General features: G+C 31.7%; 1 protein-coding gene and 1 long non-coding RNA gene across 3 annotated transcripts; one reads left to right on the top strand and one right to left on the bottom strand.

The window, feature by feature from the left end:
• The first annotated feature begins 386 nt into the window (after positions 1–386).
• LOC121175269 (uncharacterized) lies at positions 387–2,532 on the top strand. Its single transcript, XR_005892500.1, has 2 exons — positions 387–2,132; positions 2,337–2,532. It is a non-coding gene; the product is annotated as an uncharacterized lncRNA (long non-coding RNA).
• LOC100818501 (general transcription and DNA repair factor IIH helicase subunit XPB1) lies at positions 2,466–10,370 on the bottom strand. 2 transcript variants are annotated; one of them, XM_006584664.3, is made up of 20 exons: positions 10,196–10,370; positions 10,052–10,104; positions 9,900–9,972; positions 9,636–9,795; positions 9,323–9,545; positions 9,175–9,231; positions 8,548–8,688; positions 7,311–7,391; positions 7,117–7,204; positions 6,011–6,348; positions 5,850–5,925; positions 5,567–5,760; positions 5,152–5,315; positions 4,987–5,059; positions 4,576–4,689; positions 4,301–4,381; positions 4,112–4,171; positions 3,201–3,284; positions 2,986–3,128; positions 2,466–2,831 (listed from the first exon to the last, which is right to left on the bottom strand). In XM_006584664.3, exons 1-20 carry the CDS (start codon positions 10,203–10,205, stop codon positions 2,735–2,737), a joined length of 2,310 nt encoding a protein of 769 aa, XP_006584727.1. In that variant the 5' UTR covers positions 10,206–10,370; the 3' UTR covers positions 2,466–2,734. The 2 variants fall into 2 exon arrangements, with proteins under 2 accessions (XP_006584727.1, XP_003532875.1); XM_003532827.4 differs by having other exon boundaries at positions 9,900–9,969; positions 10,196–10,351.
• Between the last annotated feature and the right edge of the window lie 6,191 nt (positions 10,371–16,561).

The raw sequence follows: 16,561 nt of genomic DNA, 5'->3' as shown, positions 1-16,561 counted from the left end.
TTTTCCCTTAGCCTAACCCTATTCGAGGTGACCCTAAAAGAATTTTATTCCTAGGGATGCATGCTTGGTAAAGTTGTCCACTGACCCTTTGTTTAATCTAAGAAATGTGTTCTGATTGGTACATCGAAGGTTCCACTGATCGGTCCATGTCCTTTGGAATATTTTTCTAACATTTGATTAGCAATGAAAAACAAAAACAAAATGGCAGTGCAATTGTTTTGCCTTGCACACGAATGACACCATAGTGGACATGCCAAGTTTTATAGTATATATATATATATGATCTGGCAGACAAGAAAAAAAGCCCATGTTATTGACGACGGAACTTTTGTCTGGGGTAAGACTGGAAAAACTGAAAAGTTAATTAGAGAACCCTTTTATTTGGCTGGAGTGGAGAATCCAGCTATGGTCAATTTGGTCATCATAAAAGTGTGCGTTAATACTATCCTGCCCCAAAAGGAAATTGCTCACTGTTCATCTATTCTACCCGAACAAAACTTAGATATAAGTTTATAGTGAATTGAAGTTGCCCTCTAATTAACCACATTCTTTACACGTTTCTCTTTGTTTGCCTTCTAATAGAAATTGGGACTTGTTTGTGGTGACAAATTTTTTAACTTTGCCTACTCCCCCCCTTCCCTTTTCCAATTAGAAAAAAAAATGTCTGAACGAATGGTAAGGAAGCTTAGCACCACTAATTTGTTTCTCTTGAACATAGTTGAGTTGTAATCAGCTTTTAGGTTTGGAATGAGATTCATAATGAAGAAATCAACTACAATTTTGCATAAGCCAAAGGTTAAAGCAGAGAGAATGTCCCAAAAAAGTAGTCAAATGCTAAAATCTCCCTAGGTCTTCGCTAGCTCAAGAGATTCCTTCACCAACGTCTAAATAAAGTTTCCACTAAAAAGGAAACCGTCAACTAGTTTCTTTCCTTTCAAAAGAGTACGTGCAATATCTGATAGTGACACAATTGCTGTGCGACTACCCCTTCTCAATACAACTCCACACCATCAAATTATATGCAAGACAAAAATGAAAGTAAATACGCCACAATTAACTTAACATATCATTAAATACCTCTGGTAGACTGGCATTCCTGGTGTGTATGACAATTTCATATGACACCGGTTCGAATGCTGGTAAGAAAAAAAGAAAAAACCACTAGTAGTGAATTTGCCGCATCTGTACGTAGCCGATACCTGGGGTATATATATTCGAGTATAAGATTGGTATCATCTTTTTTATATTCGGTTCCTCCAGGTAATTTAGTTAGATAATAAAACAAAATCATTTAAGTCATTAGAAAATCAATAATTAATATTAATTATATATAACAAATTATAAAAGTAGTAAATATTATTTATTCATTTTTTTTTGTTGATGATTGAGATTATGTATTTTATCCTTACCCACTTTAAAACACCATTCCTTATGCAATCCAGATAAGTAACATTTTCCAATCATATGAATAGTTTTTACACATTTTGGGACCTAGCAAAAACATGCTAAGGTTGAAAGGGATAGGAGGAGGGTAAAGGTGGAGTGGTTTGAATATTTCAAAAAGTAAAAAAAAAAAAAAGAAGAAGAAGATAGAGGGTGTGAAGAGTAGACAAAGGGAGGTGCAAATAGTATCTCTCTTAGGAAAATAATTTGCAATCCAAGGCCAACCCCATACACAACGTATCCAATCATAAAACAGCAGCATCCCCCCTTTTTATTTTATCTCCTTAGGAGAGTTTTCTTTGCACTTTATTAGGTGGGGTTTTTTCTCTCCATAGGGAGGTGTTTTTTTTCCCACCTTTTTCCTTCCTCACCACCACCACCACCTCCACCTCTCTTCTTCCACCTCTAGCCACTGCCTTTACCTCCTTTTCCAACTACCACCTTCATCACCATCCTTTTTCTAACTTTCAGTTTCTCTCTATTTTGTCTATGGCACCTTCCTTTGCGTCTCCACCCCTTTTTCCATCACATTTACCCTTTCAAGTGAACTTATAGTAGTAATCAATTGCAGTTGTACCAAAATCATTAGAGTAACTTTACACAACAATGGTCTACTCACTCGGATCTTTATCTCTATGCAAGTTCTATTACGCAGCACTAGCTGATTCATTCAAAAGAAATAACACGAGGTAAGTAAAGTTCAGTACTCTATCAAGGTTTATTTGCAACAAAGAATAAGTACTGATTGTTATTGTGTTTGTAATTTCAAGATTGCTAATATTTAGCTAATTAACTTTGAGCATGTGCCTGTTGTCTATTTGTCGTGCAACGCTATAATTTTCTTCCTTTAACATTCTATGTTTGTCAGTCTGATGGACATTTTCACTTTTCAGTAATTGATTCTTTGAAGAAGAAAAAGTCAAACATCTGTAACAACCAGGAAAAAGAAACTACACATCTATGACGAAGAAAAAGTAAATTGGTGCCGGAAAAAAAAACATGGTGGTTGAGTTGAGACAAGGTTGAAAACAAATTTGCCTTTTTGAAGGCTATATAATATAACCTTGGTTGCTTGTTTGTTCACATGAAGGAAAAAAGAACCTGTTTGTCCACATCTCCATAAAGTGAACAGTAGAAAAACCATTATGCCTGCTTTTCGAAGCATCGAATGATTTCTGTGTTTACAAGGTTTTTTTTTTTAAGAAAAAGGCAACCAGCGTTATGTCAAGTAAGCCATCAATCCTGCATACTTGATAACTTTTCGTATGGTACCATTACAAAGACGGCACATTTAGGTTGCCCCATATCTTCTTTTAAACAAGAAATGTCTCTTCGCTGGATCTTTCGGCTTGCTCTTGATCTGTCCTTGTTGGCCTTTACGCACAGTACTGCACGGGGAAGAAAGCAATCATGACCAAAGATCTATTTGTATATCAATTAACAGATCAAGGTTCTTAAGATCTCAAAAAGGAAATTCAACAGCTTGAGATAAATTGCTACATAGCATACGGTATTGTTTCAGGCAAACAAAGGATAACACACCTGTACTCCATATAAACCATCCCTTTTGCACCTGACATTGCACTCATGGATCCTTGAGAGCGACGGGCACTCTGAAGGGCAATTTCATCTGCATCTTCATCTAGTTGCTCTAATCCAACTTGATCATCACCAGCACTCAACACCTGATAGATACACATTAGTTATTTGGCAATGAGCAACTCAATCCTAAGCCAAAAGGGAATGAGGATGCAAACCTTTCCAAGAAGTGCCAATTGATCCTCAAGACGATGATAGCTCAAATTAGGCCCTTCATCAGGAGGAGGCAAGCTAGTAATTACCTGTCAAGTATCATCAAAATCTAAGCATATATAGATTGAAATCTTCACAAGAAAGTTATTGAGGCCAACATACATTACAAATTATCAAGCTTGGCATTGGGACGACAGTTACAACAAGGTTATCTAAACTATTTGGTTCAACAAAATTAGGCAATTATGCATTAATTAATAATTAATGCACTGTTTGGTTAGGGGTGGTTTGGTTGAAGAGAGAAAATTACTATTCAAGAAGAATTTTTCAAAAAAATAGCGTGGGTCCCACACCTCTTTCTCTACTTTAACTAAAATATTTCTTCTCATTTCTCTTCCATTCTTTTCTCTTCTACACAACCAAACACACACTTAAGAGTTTTGAAAAGAGAAGGGAAGTGACCATGTATTTAGAATTGGTTGAGTCCAAATATATCAGCTAGTTTCTTTCTTTTCCTTCCTCCTCACCAAATATAATGTCTTTCTTGAGTACTTTATGTGAACGAACAAACAAACAACTAAGGTAATAGCGAACATAACATACACCACAGGAAAGCTTAGAATCATCCATTTAACAACTTGCTCTATAGTATATTTCAAGGACATAACATTTAAGTAGCCAAAGAACATCATAGCAAAGCAGCAACTGGTTGAAAATGTTTTACTAAAAAAGAACAGATACATTATCACAAGGAAATTCAGCTCGTGTTCCCACTTATTCCAAGTAAGACAGCAAATCATGCCATCCCACTTTCCCACCTAACACATCGAAAACTTTAAATAAAGTAGAGCAAATGTACAAGCGCACATGTGCTTGAGGAAAAATAACTAGAAATGCAACATGGAGTGAACCTAACCTTAAAGCTGTAACCCTGATCAATTAAAAATTGCTGCCTCTTAGTGGAGTAATACATCTCCTGCAAATACAAGAACGACAAAGTTTATAATACAGCATAAATATCCCATATGATAGTTCAAGTATTATTTTTCAATGAATGCATGACCGGATGAATGAATATATGACCTGGCATAGAATAAATGCATACCTGGGTATCAATTGAAACAAGGGAATAAAAAAATGCATTATACTCCTCCTTGCCCCCTGCCATCCTATCCTCAAGCTTTCCCTGGCATTTAATTCATTAATTTGAATGTCAGCCAACCCATAAGCACAATGCTTTACAGACAGATAACATTAAACAACATGCAGCAGAGAATTTCCCAGTCTCCACAATCAATCAATCAATCATTTGAACTTTAAAATTCAATCGGTAGGACAAGTATGATAGACCACAACATGTAGAAGCATTTAGAAACTGACCTTTGCCCTAAGAATACGACCCAGACGCTGGGCTTCTTGTCGCCTTGAACCAGCATGTGAAGAGATCTGAATTATTACGTTTGCTTCAGGAATATCAATTGAGTTGTCGCCCACCTGAGAATATATACGAAAGCATGCAAGGATTAGATGTTAACAGGGAATAGCACACAATATTAATATATCAACAGGAACTCAGGAAGCATCAAGGCAAACAGGTATAGAACATACTAGTTCTACATGTTGCAAAATGCTAGGCAATCCAACAAAAGTTATGATTTATGAAGATATACCCCATTCAAATGTTCATATTGATGGACATCAAGATGCCAAACCAGAATGTTCTTTGACATATCGAATAAAAGTAAAGCAAATAAGCCTCAAAATAAAATTAAAGAAAACAGGAACACATACCTTGGAAAGAAATATAGTATTTATATCTTTGCTAGTTTTGAATGCTTGCAAAATTTTTGTTCTCTCAACATGGCTGTACACAAGGCATATCAATAAATAAGGTTCAAAAACAGCAGAACCCAAATCATAGCTTCCAATTAAAAAGTCAATATATGGCCTCAGCACCTTGTAGCACCATATATCATTGGTTTGCGGAGTTTCATGGCATACTCAGTGAGAGCAAACAGATTATCAGCAAAGACTATAATTTTATCACCACGTGTCCCTTCATGGAAATTTATGAGAAACTCACACGCTCTGAACTTATTAGGATTCATTACGTAAAGTGCCTGCAGATGTAAAGATCATCAATTAAGATAAGTGAATTCAAGCAAGTAAACTAGGAACAAATTTTGACTAAATTATAATTTTTAATAAAAATATTTTTCATTCCAAAAACAATAAATAAAAATTCAAAACCACTTTCACAGATCATGCAGTCTATTGTGGAAAATAATCATATTTTCAGCAGAACTCATATTTCATAATCACCCCTTAAATATTCTATTACAAAGATTTTCAGTGTTCCAATCGGCCTTACCTGCCTCTTCTTGGAGTTCTCTTTCTTCAAATACTCAGCAAAAAACTCTTTTGTCATCGGACACCATACTTCAGCACACTGTACATTTGCAATAAATCCACCTTTTACTAGATCTAGCCAATTGGCCTCATACAGCTTGGGACCAATCAGGAAGTTCAGATCTGTAATCCTTTCATCCTCTCTGACAAGTGTAGCTGCAATTTCAACAGTCAACACCTCACTCTTAGTAGAAAAGGTTAAGGTCATGGTCAAAGCAACATTAAACTAAAGCAAAATGGCATACCTGTGAGCCCAAGTTTACAATGAGATTTAGTGATACTAATGACTTTACGAAACATATGGGCCGGTACCACATGCACCTGTTTATCATGCCATGATATTATGCATAAGGAACAACCTTAAGATTTAGGCAGGGAGCATATAATCATAAAGTCGTGTGGCTACCTCATCCATGAGGAGCAATCCCCATTCTCTGTTTCTTATTTCTTCAATGATCTTTTCAGATTCTTCAGACCGCTTACCACCAAAAGCAACCATATTATATGTTGTCACAACAACTCCAGCATTACCACGGAATCTCTCTTTGCTATCAGACGTGAAACGACATATTTGTTCTTCTCGGATAGTTGACCATAGTTTAAATTGGAAAGCCCACTGATCTACAGAAACAGCATTTGTTGCCAAACAGAGGCAGCTTTTTTTTATCCGGCAAGCTGCAGAAACACCAACTAAGGACTTTCCAGCACCACAGGGTAAAACTATTATACCAGATCTTGCTCTACCTGAAGTGGCAGACATTAAATTGCACTCAGTAGTAATTTATGTTTCAATGTGCAATTACCCATAGCAGACATTAATGTTACTTCAAGTCATTAAGAAAAGTTGATGCTTAACTACACTAGAGATATCTCAAGTTACGCTAAATCACACATCCTAATCTTTGATTTTAAATATAACTTTGGATTTCCAACACATCAACTTCCAGTTTTATTTAAAAAAACTATGTCAAAGACAAGGATTTCCAGCATAAATAATCTCTAGCATAGTTATGCGTCAAAGATAACAATCAGTGTAACTTATCTCTAGTGTATTTAAGCGTCAACCTTTCTTTATCATACCAACACATCAATTTCCAAAGTTATTTAAAAGAATAAAGGAAACTAAGAGGATTTTTGTTTTTTTTGGGGAAGGGGGGGCCTCCTACCCACAATCACCACCAACCCATTCCTAGTGGCTTCCAAGTAAAAAAAAATGGAAAAAAAATATTGACCAAAGGTTGCATACTTCTAAAACATGTTCTGAAGTCTATATATTTTCTTTTACTAAAACTTCAATTTTCCTTCACAACACTACACTGTTTTAAAAACGAGGCTGAAAATTATAGTCTTGAAAATATGCAAAACTGGAAGGTGTGTTTTAGAACTCAAGACAAATAATTCAAGAAGTAAATTTCATCAATTTAAAATAACAGTTGGTGGCCCCTCTTAAATTTAGCATGGGAAGAGTGAACTACTAGTAACATTTGTCCTTGCAAGTGCTGTCAGCCTTACCATTTCCAAACATTTTACTAAGGCTCTTCTCTTGATATGGCCGTGGTTGTGCTTGAGGCTTTAGTTCCATGTCAAGATCTGGGTTCACCTGCAGCATTGAAAGAGTTATACTGCATGAGTCATGCATGAAGTTTAAACTCCATGACCATAAATTTGTAAGGTTTTAACATCAGTAGACTATAAGCAGTACTCACAGTATCATTTCTGAAGTCATACTCCTCCAACATGGGATAATTTAACGCATTTGGCAAGCATCGTTGCTTTACATTTTCAACCTGTATATAAATCAGAGAAAAACTTAAATATAACAGTTTAATGTATCCTAATGGGTTCAGTTTTTTATTGCTCTCCCTCAACATTTTGTGGGTATGTATGTAATTGGGTCGGGTAGAAAATTCTGTCGAGTATATTTTTCCCCTTTTGAAATATTTGCTTTTGCTAAGTGAGCATTTCTTGGGTTATCAAAAAAACTAAAATCTGGTTTATGATAAAGATCTAGTCAGTTCTTTGATATAGCTCTCATTAACTTTTCCCCAAACAAAATTTTAATTTTCTAAGAAGATTCTTGTAATGAAACTCATGGAATATTTTGACTATTATTTAAGTATAGAAGAATTCTACAATACAAGTCATGCACTACTAACAGTGATAAGAATTAACACTTATCACTGGCAATTAAAAGCACTCCAAACAATGCCAGAGATGCATCATAGAGAGAAGTAAGAATGTAACATCAAAAAGTATATTAAGCTAGTTCTAATTTTAATAAATGTATATATTCATTTTTTGTTTTCTTAAATTTAATACAATTAACTCATCCAATTTCTTTTTCTGAAACATTAATGGGCCTAATCCAGCATCATTTCTTAAGACATACAACATTTCATCGATACAATTGAGGTCTGACTTGGGAATATGATGTAAAATCTGAATAGCATGCATATATAACACGAGACACAGACACGATTCAACGTGAACATGGAAATATGATTTTTTTTTTAAAATCATAGCACATAACATAGCTATAATACATTAAGACATGCAAAATTAATCTAAAGTAAACATAAAATAAAATTCTTAAATCATAAGAAAGGATTCATGTTTCGAAAATGACTCTTTTTTGTGAAAATTCCAAAATGACTTTGATTCATTGTAAACAAAACAGAGATGCTATAGTTTATCTAAATTTTATGCTATTCCAACTTGTATTGTTAGGGAAGTTTAAAACAAAAGTAAAAAAATATAAAATGCAGCTAGAAAAATTCAAAGTGTCCTTGCAGTGTCTGAAATAAATGTGTCTGACATCGGTCCAACACAAAGGGTACTATTAAGAAGTATCCGTGCTTCCTAGCATAAAATAAAAAACAAACAGCTCAAGAGTAGGAGTAAAAAAAAACTGTAAACTTTTCCAGAAGCTCGCACATATATTACCTGAGAAGGATCAATTTCAAATGAATGGGCTTCTTTCTCTTCCGCAACCGCTGCAACTTCTGCTTCATTTAGCAACTCATCATGAGTGCCTTCAATTTCACCTGCTGCTTTGCTGATGGTAAATCCATCTCCATTTACATTCTAAAGAAAAAACAGCAATAGGGGAAAAGTTAGCAATAGGAATACACACAGTAAGACAGAAGAATATTCTTGGTAGTGTCGAAAAAAGCAATTCACAGCCAAAATTATAATTTCTAGTTGTCAATAATTTACAAAAGGAGAAGAGACCTATGACCAACCAATTCAATATAACATGGCAGCATTTTAGTAGAGAGAATGTCTGAAGTATGCACTACCAGTATCAAAATAGAAACCAGACAGCAATAAAGGAGTTCAATCCAATGTGCCCCACAAATATCCTCGGACAAGGAAATACTGGATTGTAGTTACAGGTGGGGCAACAAATCAGCCAAGAATAACTATCATGCACTGGGTACGCAACTATTTTTGTACCCATCACCAAGGCCTATGTACTGAACAAACCACTGGATATAGAAAATAGAAAATTAAACAAAAGGGTCAACCTAAGCCACCCCAAACACACAAAATAGAAAATTTATTACGCACCTCAGAAATAAGCCTTGATCGAGATATAGTTTCATCCCTGAGCAATGTCTTCAATACCTGCCAGATATGGTACGATGAACAACATGAGATCTTACCACTTACCATAGGAACACAAGATGTAGAGAAAGTGAAAGCATCATATTTATACCTCTGGAAATGGAGATTCAATGAAATATCGATTCTTCTTGAGGACGAGTTTCACTTTGCCATAATTTGCAGTAGAATCATGTATAAATTTAATCATCTCTTTGGGAAGCTTGGTCTTGGATAACTTGTTCAAAACATTTATGACTGTTTCTGTTTCCAGACCAACCGAAACAGCCGCATACAGCGAGTGTGGAGTAAGGTTGTATTCGTGCATAGACTCCGGCCTATCCCACACATCAAACACATAAGTACAATTCCAACATTTTAACATGCCGTTGCAATTGATTTCTCTTTCTCATATTAACAATTTCTACCTGCAAACAGGCTCAGCGATGGCGATAAGAAAATCATAAGCATGCTTGTACAAAGGCGAGAAAGTCTCCAGGAATATGCGGCCATTGCCACAAGCCCACAGAGGGCGATTGGTGTGATCCGGTTTCAGCTCTAATTTGCTAAAATCCTTGGTTTTACCATCTGTTTCACTCGTAAAACCCTCAATTCATCATCACGCGTAAGACAATTTCTACATACAACAATCCTACGAATAAGTAAATCTTTAAATATTAAGATGACATTACCGTCATCGTCGTAGGCATCTTCGCCGCCATAACCATCGTCATCGTAGGCGATTCCTTTTTGGGGATCTTCCTGCTGCAAACAATGTGAGAAACGCGAAATTTTAACAGAAAAAAAAAAAAAGGAAAGAACGAAGGATCAAAGATGAACTAACGAATTTAGTTGAGGCCTTGTGCTTTTTGAATGGAGGTCGTCCTCCTTTTTCACCTGTGTATATGAAATTAAAAGAGAATTATTGTTGCTTATATTTGATTGATTTCATAGATGGATTATAAATTTTGGACGAATGGTGAAGTACCGTATCCCATGGTTCCGATTGATTGGGTTAGGGTTTTAAATTTTTGATTTATTTTTTAAATTAGAAGTGTTCTTTCTCTATGAAGCACTGCAGCAGTCAATAATCGATAACGAGAATGTAAGTGCGACCGAATCTGCTTACTTATATATCCATTGCTCCGTTACCGCTAATGATAACTGCGAGGGAGAAGACGGTGCAGGTTCCGTATATCCCCAAAGTATGGGCCGGCCCAAAACCTACAGTCTTGATTTGTTTTCGGACCCACTATTCACACCACTCGATTTTTCTTTTCCTTTTAAATTTCTAATATACTCCTCTCTTCACTCCTTCTCTCCCTGTTTAAATCTTCCCTCTTATCTCCCACTCTCACTCTCTTCTCCCGCGCTTAGCTCATCGATACAATTATACCCCTGCCGTTTTCTTTTTCACTCCCTTGGTGCCTCGTATTCTTCCCCACTCTCTCAAGCTCCCTATCCTTGATTGCTTTCCACCTCAGGAACGATCTAGAAAATCATCAAAGAGAAAGATTTTTTTTATACTTTAATTATTTAAATATCTAACTTTTAACAAATAATATTTAATGATTAATGAATTTTATAGAATTATTTATTAGCTTTAGAAATAAAATTAAAATCTTTTCTCTTTTTTTCAAATGACACAAGAAAGAAATGCATGTGTTTATATTTTATAACTTAAGCAAATTATTTTAAGTTTTGATTTTTCTTTTTGTTTCTAAGTGCAATAACAATTTAATCAGTCTCACAATAAAAAAGAAACTAACACATCAAATATAATAATAACTAAAAGTCTTCAAATTTCATTATAATTATATATAAATATGTTTATAATGTAATATTAACAATAATTAATTTTAATAATTAACTGCATAGATAAATAGACGAGACTTATAATAATACACAAAACATGATTAGTGTATATAATAACAATTGATCGATTGTTAAAAAAATAACAATTGATCAAAAATCATACAAAAATGTCATTCTTATTTCTTTTTTTTCTAACCATTCTTATTAAATCTATTATATATATATATATATATATATATATATATATATATATATATATATATATATATATATCTTTGGGTTAAATTATAGTAATAATTAATGACAACACATATTATTAAAAATATGAATACTTTTTAGTATTAAAAAGATTAGTTTATAAATAATGGTATAATATATATTAGGATAAATAATCATTTTTGTTCTTGAATTTATAATTCGCTGACGTACGTCTATAAAAGATGAGAATACAAAATCTAGTCCCTGAAAATGTAAAAAGTGCGACAAATATATTCGGTTGTTAACTCTCTCGTATGTCACCGTTAGTAAAATAGCCTACGTGACATAGAGAGACGAGTTTGTCACTGAAATGATTGTCAACTTGATCTTATCTAATTGCAAACATAGGGACATATTTGTTATTTAATATTTTTTTTTACTTTTTGTCTTCCCATTTTCTAGGAATATGAATGGATAAATACAAGTGTAATTCACTGACAAGTGTATCCCTGAAAGATGAAAATACAAAATTTAGTCGTCAAAAGTGTAAAAAATGAAATAAATATATTTGCCTGTTAACTTTCGTCTGTCATCGTTAATAAAATAGTTAAGATTTGAAAAAGTGAAATATGGAATATATTTACCTTTTAGGGTAATTTGAAAAAATTTATAATGATTCACTGTTACAATGTTTTACTTTGGTAAATCGGTTCAATATTTATTTTGGATAATTTTTATTGTGATAGACAATTTATTTTTTTAAGTAATTATTGTAATGTTATCCTTGTAGCGATAAAAAATGACGAAAATTTATCTTAAAATAATATTTTACTCTTAAATAAAATGAAATTTCGAGTCTAACAAATTAGTCTAATAGAAACATACTGATGTTTAAGTCCAATAAAAAAACTATTAACATTTTCGTCCAATAATGATAATTTATTAACATTTTTGGTCCAATGGAATGTACTCACATTTAGGTTAAAAAAATACTAACATTTTCTCAAATAAAAAATATTAACATTTTCGTCCAACAAAAAATTATTGACATTTACGTCAAAAAATGATATTTTATTGACATTTTTGTCCAATCTAGTCAGCATGATTACAAGTTAGCAATTATTTTAGTGACAAATCATCCTTCCGTGTTGCGTATGTTATTTTATTAATGGTGAGAAACAGAAATTAATAGCCGGATATATTTATCACACTTTTTACACTATCGAAAACTAAATTTTAAATTTTTATCTTCCAAGAAAACATTTATCAGCCAATTACATATCTAGAAACAAAAGTAACGATTTATCCTATATATTAATTATAAGATTTGTTAATTAGTATATATTATTTAATTTATTTTTACTGTAGTATATATATATATATATATATATATATATATATATATATATATATATATATATATATATATATATATATATATATAATAAAAGAAGTTTGAGGGAGGGCTCCCCTCCCTACACTCAACTATAGGACAACGAGAATAAAACAGTGTACAAATAAAATAAATAATATGAAATTCATGAAAGTAGCCTTTTAATATTAATTAATTCATATTATTATATATTATAAAATAATTTATATTATTCTATCCGATAATATTATATTATATAATTATGTAAAATAATTTATATTATATTATATAATTATATAAAAGTTAACAACTAATAGTGAAGCATTAGTACCTTTTTTGAATTTTGGAGATGAAGAACAACCGCTGTTGTGCTGTTTTGTCCCTCAATTTTTTGGTGAATCAAACGGATTGATGCTATTTTGCTTTTCGCCAATTCATCAGAAATTAGTTTTTTTATTTTTTAAAAAATTAGTTTTCACTGAATGTCTTTATATTTTATATATATTATCCATTATTAGTTTATTACTTATTCAATTAACTATTACGAAAAATGCTAGTAACATTTTATCTTACATTCTCTTTTTAACTGTTTCTCTATGATTGAATTTTTTTTTTAAGAATCACCATTTTTTTGGATACCACTAGTAGTCATTAAAAATTTGATTTTTTTTTTTACTTGTGCCAAACATAAGAATATGATATTTTAAACTCACATTTTTTAAAATTCTTTATGATACCTTAAAACAAATGCTAATAAAATTCAATCATTTTTTAATTGGTTTTAATTGACACACACTAATAGTGATTTTTTTTTTTACAATGACAATCAATCACAAAATGACATTTCTTTAAAAAATCTAAGTTTTATCCTCATTACCTTAAAAGTTGCATACATAATTATGATCCGTTCATAATGTAAAAAAAAAATTATTTACATTGATATTGTATACCAATTAAATTGTTATTAATTTATGGATATATTAAAAAACGGTTACAACTTTATCATGCATTCTTGCATTATCTATTGACTTACTGACCAATGTCATCATAGACGTGGCTTATTATTATAATATTAAATTAAATATAAATGTTATATGCACGCTATTATTATTTATTGTATTATTAATATATGAATGAAATAAATATAAGGTAAAATTGTACTTTTGATCTCCCAGTTTATTTTCAATTTTGCATTTGGTCCCCCTATAATTTAATTCACAAATTTGGTCCTCCAATTTTATGAATCCCTGCAAAATTGGTTCTAAAAGTCCGATTTGGATGTTGACCATTAACCTCAGATGTTGACTGTCATGTGTCAATGCCACGTGTCAACGTCTGAGTGGTTCCCTATAAAGACTTCATTTTTTAGGTAAAATTACACTTTTGTTCCCCAATTTTATTTCAATTTCGATTTTGGTCCCTTTATAATTTAATTCATACATTTGGTCCCCCAGTTTTATAAATCCATTTATAAATTCATCCAAATTTCATTAGTGGAGAAGTTGTATTTCAAATTTTAAACAAAAATACCATTGTCATACACAGGCAACTTAAGTAGTCGTATAGACATAATACCGCATAGGGGAGAAAAAAAGAAAAAAAAAAGTTATTACAGAACCTGTTAAAGTAAGATATCTGAAAATTTCAAACCCAGGTTGAGATTCATGCGCCACTTTCCCAAGTTAAACAACCCCAAAAGTGGGAGAGAGACAAATAATTATTTTTCTTTGGGTTCTAAGTGAGTGAAAAACTTGCGATGAAAAAAAAGTGCAAGATTTATCAAGACCTACCATGTCTCTAGCACCAGTGACTAAACCATTCAAAAGATCAATTTTAGAGAAACAATTTATAAATAGATTTATAAAACTAAGGGACAAAATGTGTGAATTAAATTATAGGGGGACCAAAATCGAAATTGGAGTAAGACTAGGGGACCAAAAGTGTAATTTTACCTACAAAAAATGATGTCTTTACAGGAACCACTCAGGCATTGACACGTGACATTGATATGTGGCAGTCAACGTCTGAGGTTAACCGTCAACGTCCAACTTGAGCTTCCATGATCAACTTTGCAGGAATTTATAAAAATGAGGGACCAAATTTGTGAATTAAATTATAAGGGGACAAAATCCAAAATTAAAGATAAAGTGGGAGATCAATTTTACAATTTTACCTAAATATAAAAAGAAAAAAAAAAGTACACAGTTAGGCCAACTCGCATGATCTACGGGACCACACTAAACAAGTTATTAATTCGCAAGTAGTTAATACTTGAAAATATATAAGACCACAGACCACAGCTACCGGAAAAGATTAGATTAATGAGCAAGTTTTTGAAAGAAAACAAAAAGAGCAGTTTTTTTAAACTATTTTAATTAAAATGTTTGATTTTTTTGGTGAAATATGATATATCTCCTTTAAATCGATTATGAGATTAATATTTAAAGTTTAATCACACATTCATTTTTTAAAAATATATTTTATTGTCAATAGGCTATATCTATTGGGTAAAAAAAAGAGGAGTTTATTTTCTTGTATACAGCTTAGTGAAGTGGCAAAGCCACAAAGGATAGAAGAAACTAATAGGATATTGGCCATCCAAACATGACTACGGATTGTTAACCATTTTTATGAAGCGAATATCAGTTTAATGCTTGCAGCAGCTTGTGTCCGATTCAGCAAACACCTTGTTTGGAAACGACAAGGTTGAGCACAAAGGACAACCCTCATTGCAGAGGTAAAGGGATCACTTCAGTTGCAGTCCCATTTCTCACAAAGGGATCACCACTAATGATAAAGCCATCGAGCATAACTTTCAAGTGTTCTTGTTTTTATATTATTTTTGAATATGAAAATTATAAAACAATCTTAACTCTCTATGTCCTTTTTTATTTAAATTAATTAATTTGGAACGTAACTGTTAGATCTCTGCAAAAAAAAAAAAAACCGTAACTGTTAGATGCAAATTAATTATGGAAGAGTAACGGTGAACGTATACGATATCAACAAATAAATATAGTTAATTTTATTTGTAAGTGTTTTTTTTTACCGATTTATTTTATAAGTGTTTAAAAATAAATAAATATATTTAGAGAAATTTGTAGAGAAAATTTTTATCTATTTTTTGAGGGAATTTACTTTGATATCAAAGTGCATATAATGTCAACAAAGATTAATTCATTTATTAGGAACCAACTCATATTCTTAAAGAATATGTATTCTATTGTCATTGGATAATATGTAAACAGTTATCTAAATATTTTTTTTTTGTCTTAAAGCATGTACTTATGAGTTTTCATGACCAACTCACCTAAACATTTCATTATAAAAAATTGTATATAATTGTATTTACTTTTTAGAATAAAATTTGTAGAGAAAAATTTGTATCAATTTTTAATTTATAAAAAAATATAAATATAACAATTAAGATAATTATGATAAAAATGTATTTTGATTCAATTAGGTTAATTATTTGTAATCATTATTCTATATTTTAATTTTTGTGAATCAAATATTTATCCGTTGAAAATTAATGATTAATTCCAAAGTACTATATGTATTTAAAAGATTGATTTATTTCAATAGATATTTTATACTCATAAGCAATATATTAAACGCATAATCACATGATTGAGGAAAAATATTTTATATTTTATAACTCTGTTTTTTTACCGAGTGTCAAAAAATATAAAATAATATATTTTACCGCTCTCAAATAATATAAAATAAACTTTAAAAAATAGTTAATGTCATATATATGAAGGAGATTAAAAATCTCACAAACTAATAAGATATTCTTTTACAATCACACGTGCAAAAAAATCATAATATTATTATATATTATCAACTCTTTTAAAAAATTATTCTAATTTTTTAAGAAAATAAATCACATAAAAATAATTACATGTAATCAATTTTTGGATCACCATCACATAAGTAGGTAATAGTATTTTCTAATTTTGTTGGTAT

Source organism: Glycine max, chromosome 8, assembly GCF_000004515.6.
Source record: "Glycine max cultivar Williams 82 chromosome 8, Glycine_max_v4.0, whole genome shotgun sequence".
NCBI classification, from domain to species: Eukaryota; Viridiplantae; Streptophyta; class Magnoliopsida; order Fabales; family Fabaceae; genus Glycine; species Glycine max.
This window is presented reverse-complemented; position numbering and strand designations above follow the sequence as displayed.

Excerpts from the sequence above, each read along its gene's own strand:
- LOC100818501 (XM_006584664.3), bottom strand. Across the intron at positions 7,205-7,310 it reads ATGACTTCAGAAATGATACT|GTGAACCCAGATCTTGACAT; the intron begins GTGAGTACTGCT and ends TCAATGCTGCAG. Across the intron at positions 2,832-2,985 it reads ATGGTTTATATGGAGTACAG|TACTGTGCGTAAAGGCCAAC; the intron begins GTGTGTTATCCT and ends TTCCCCGTGCAG.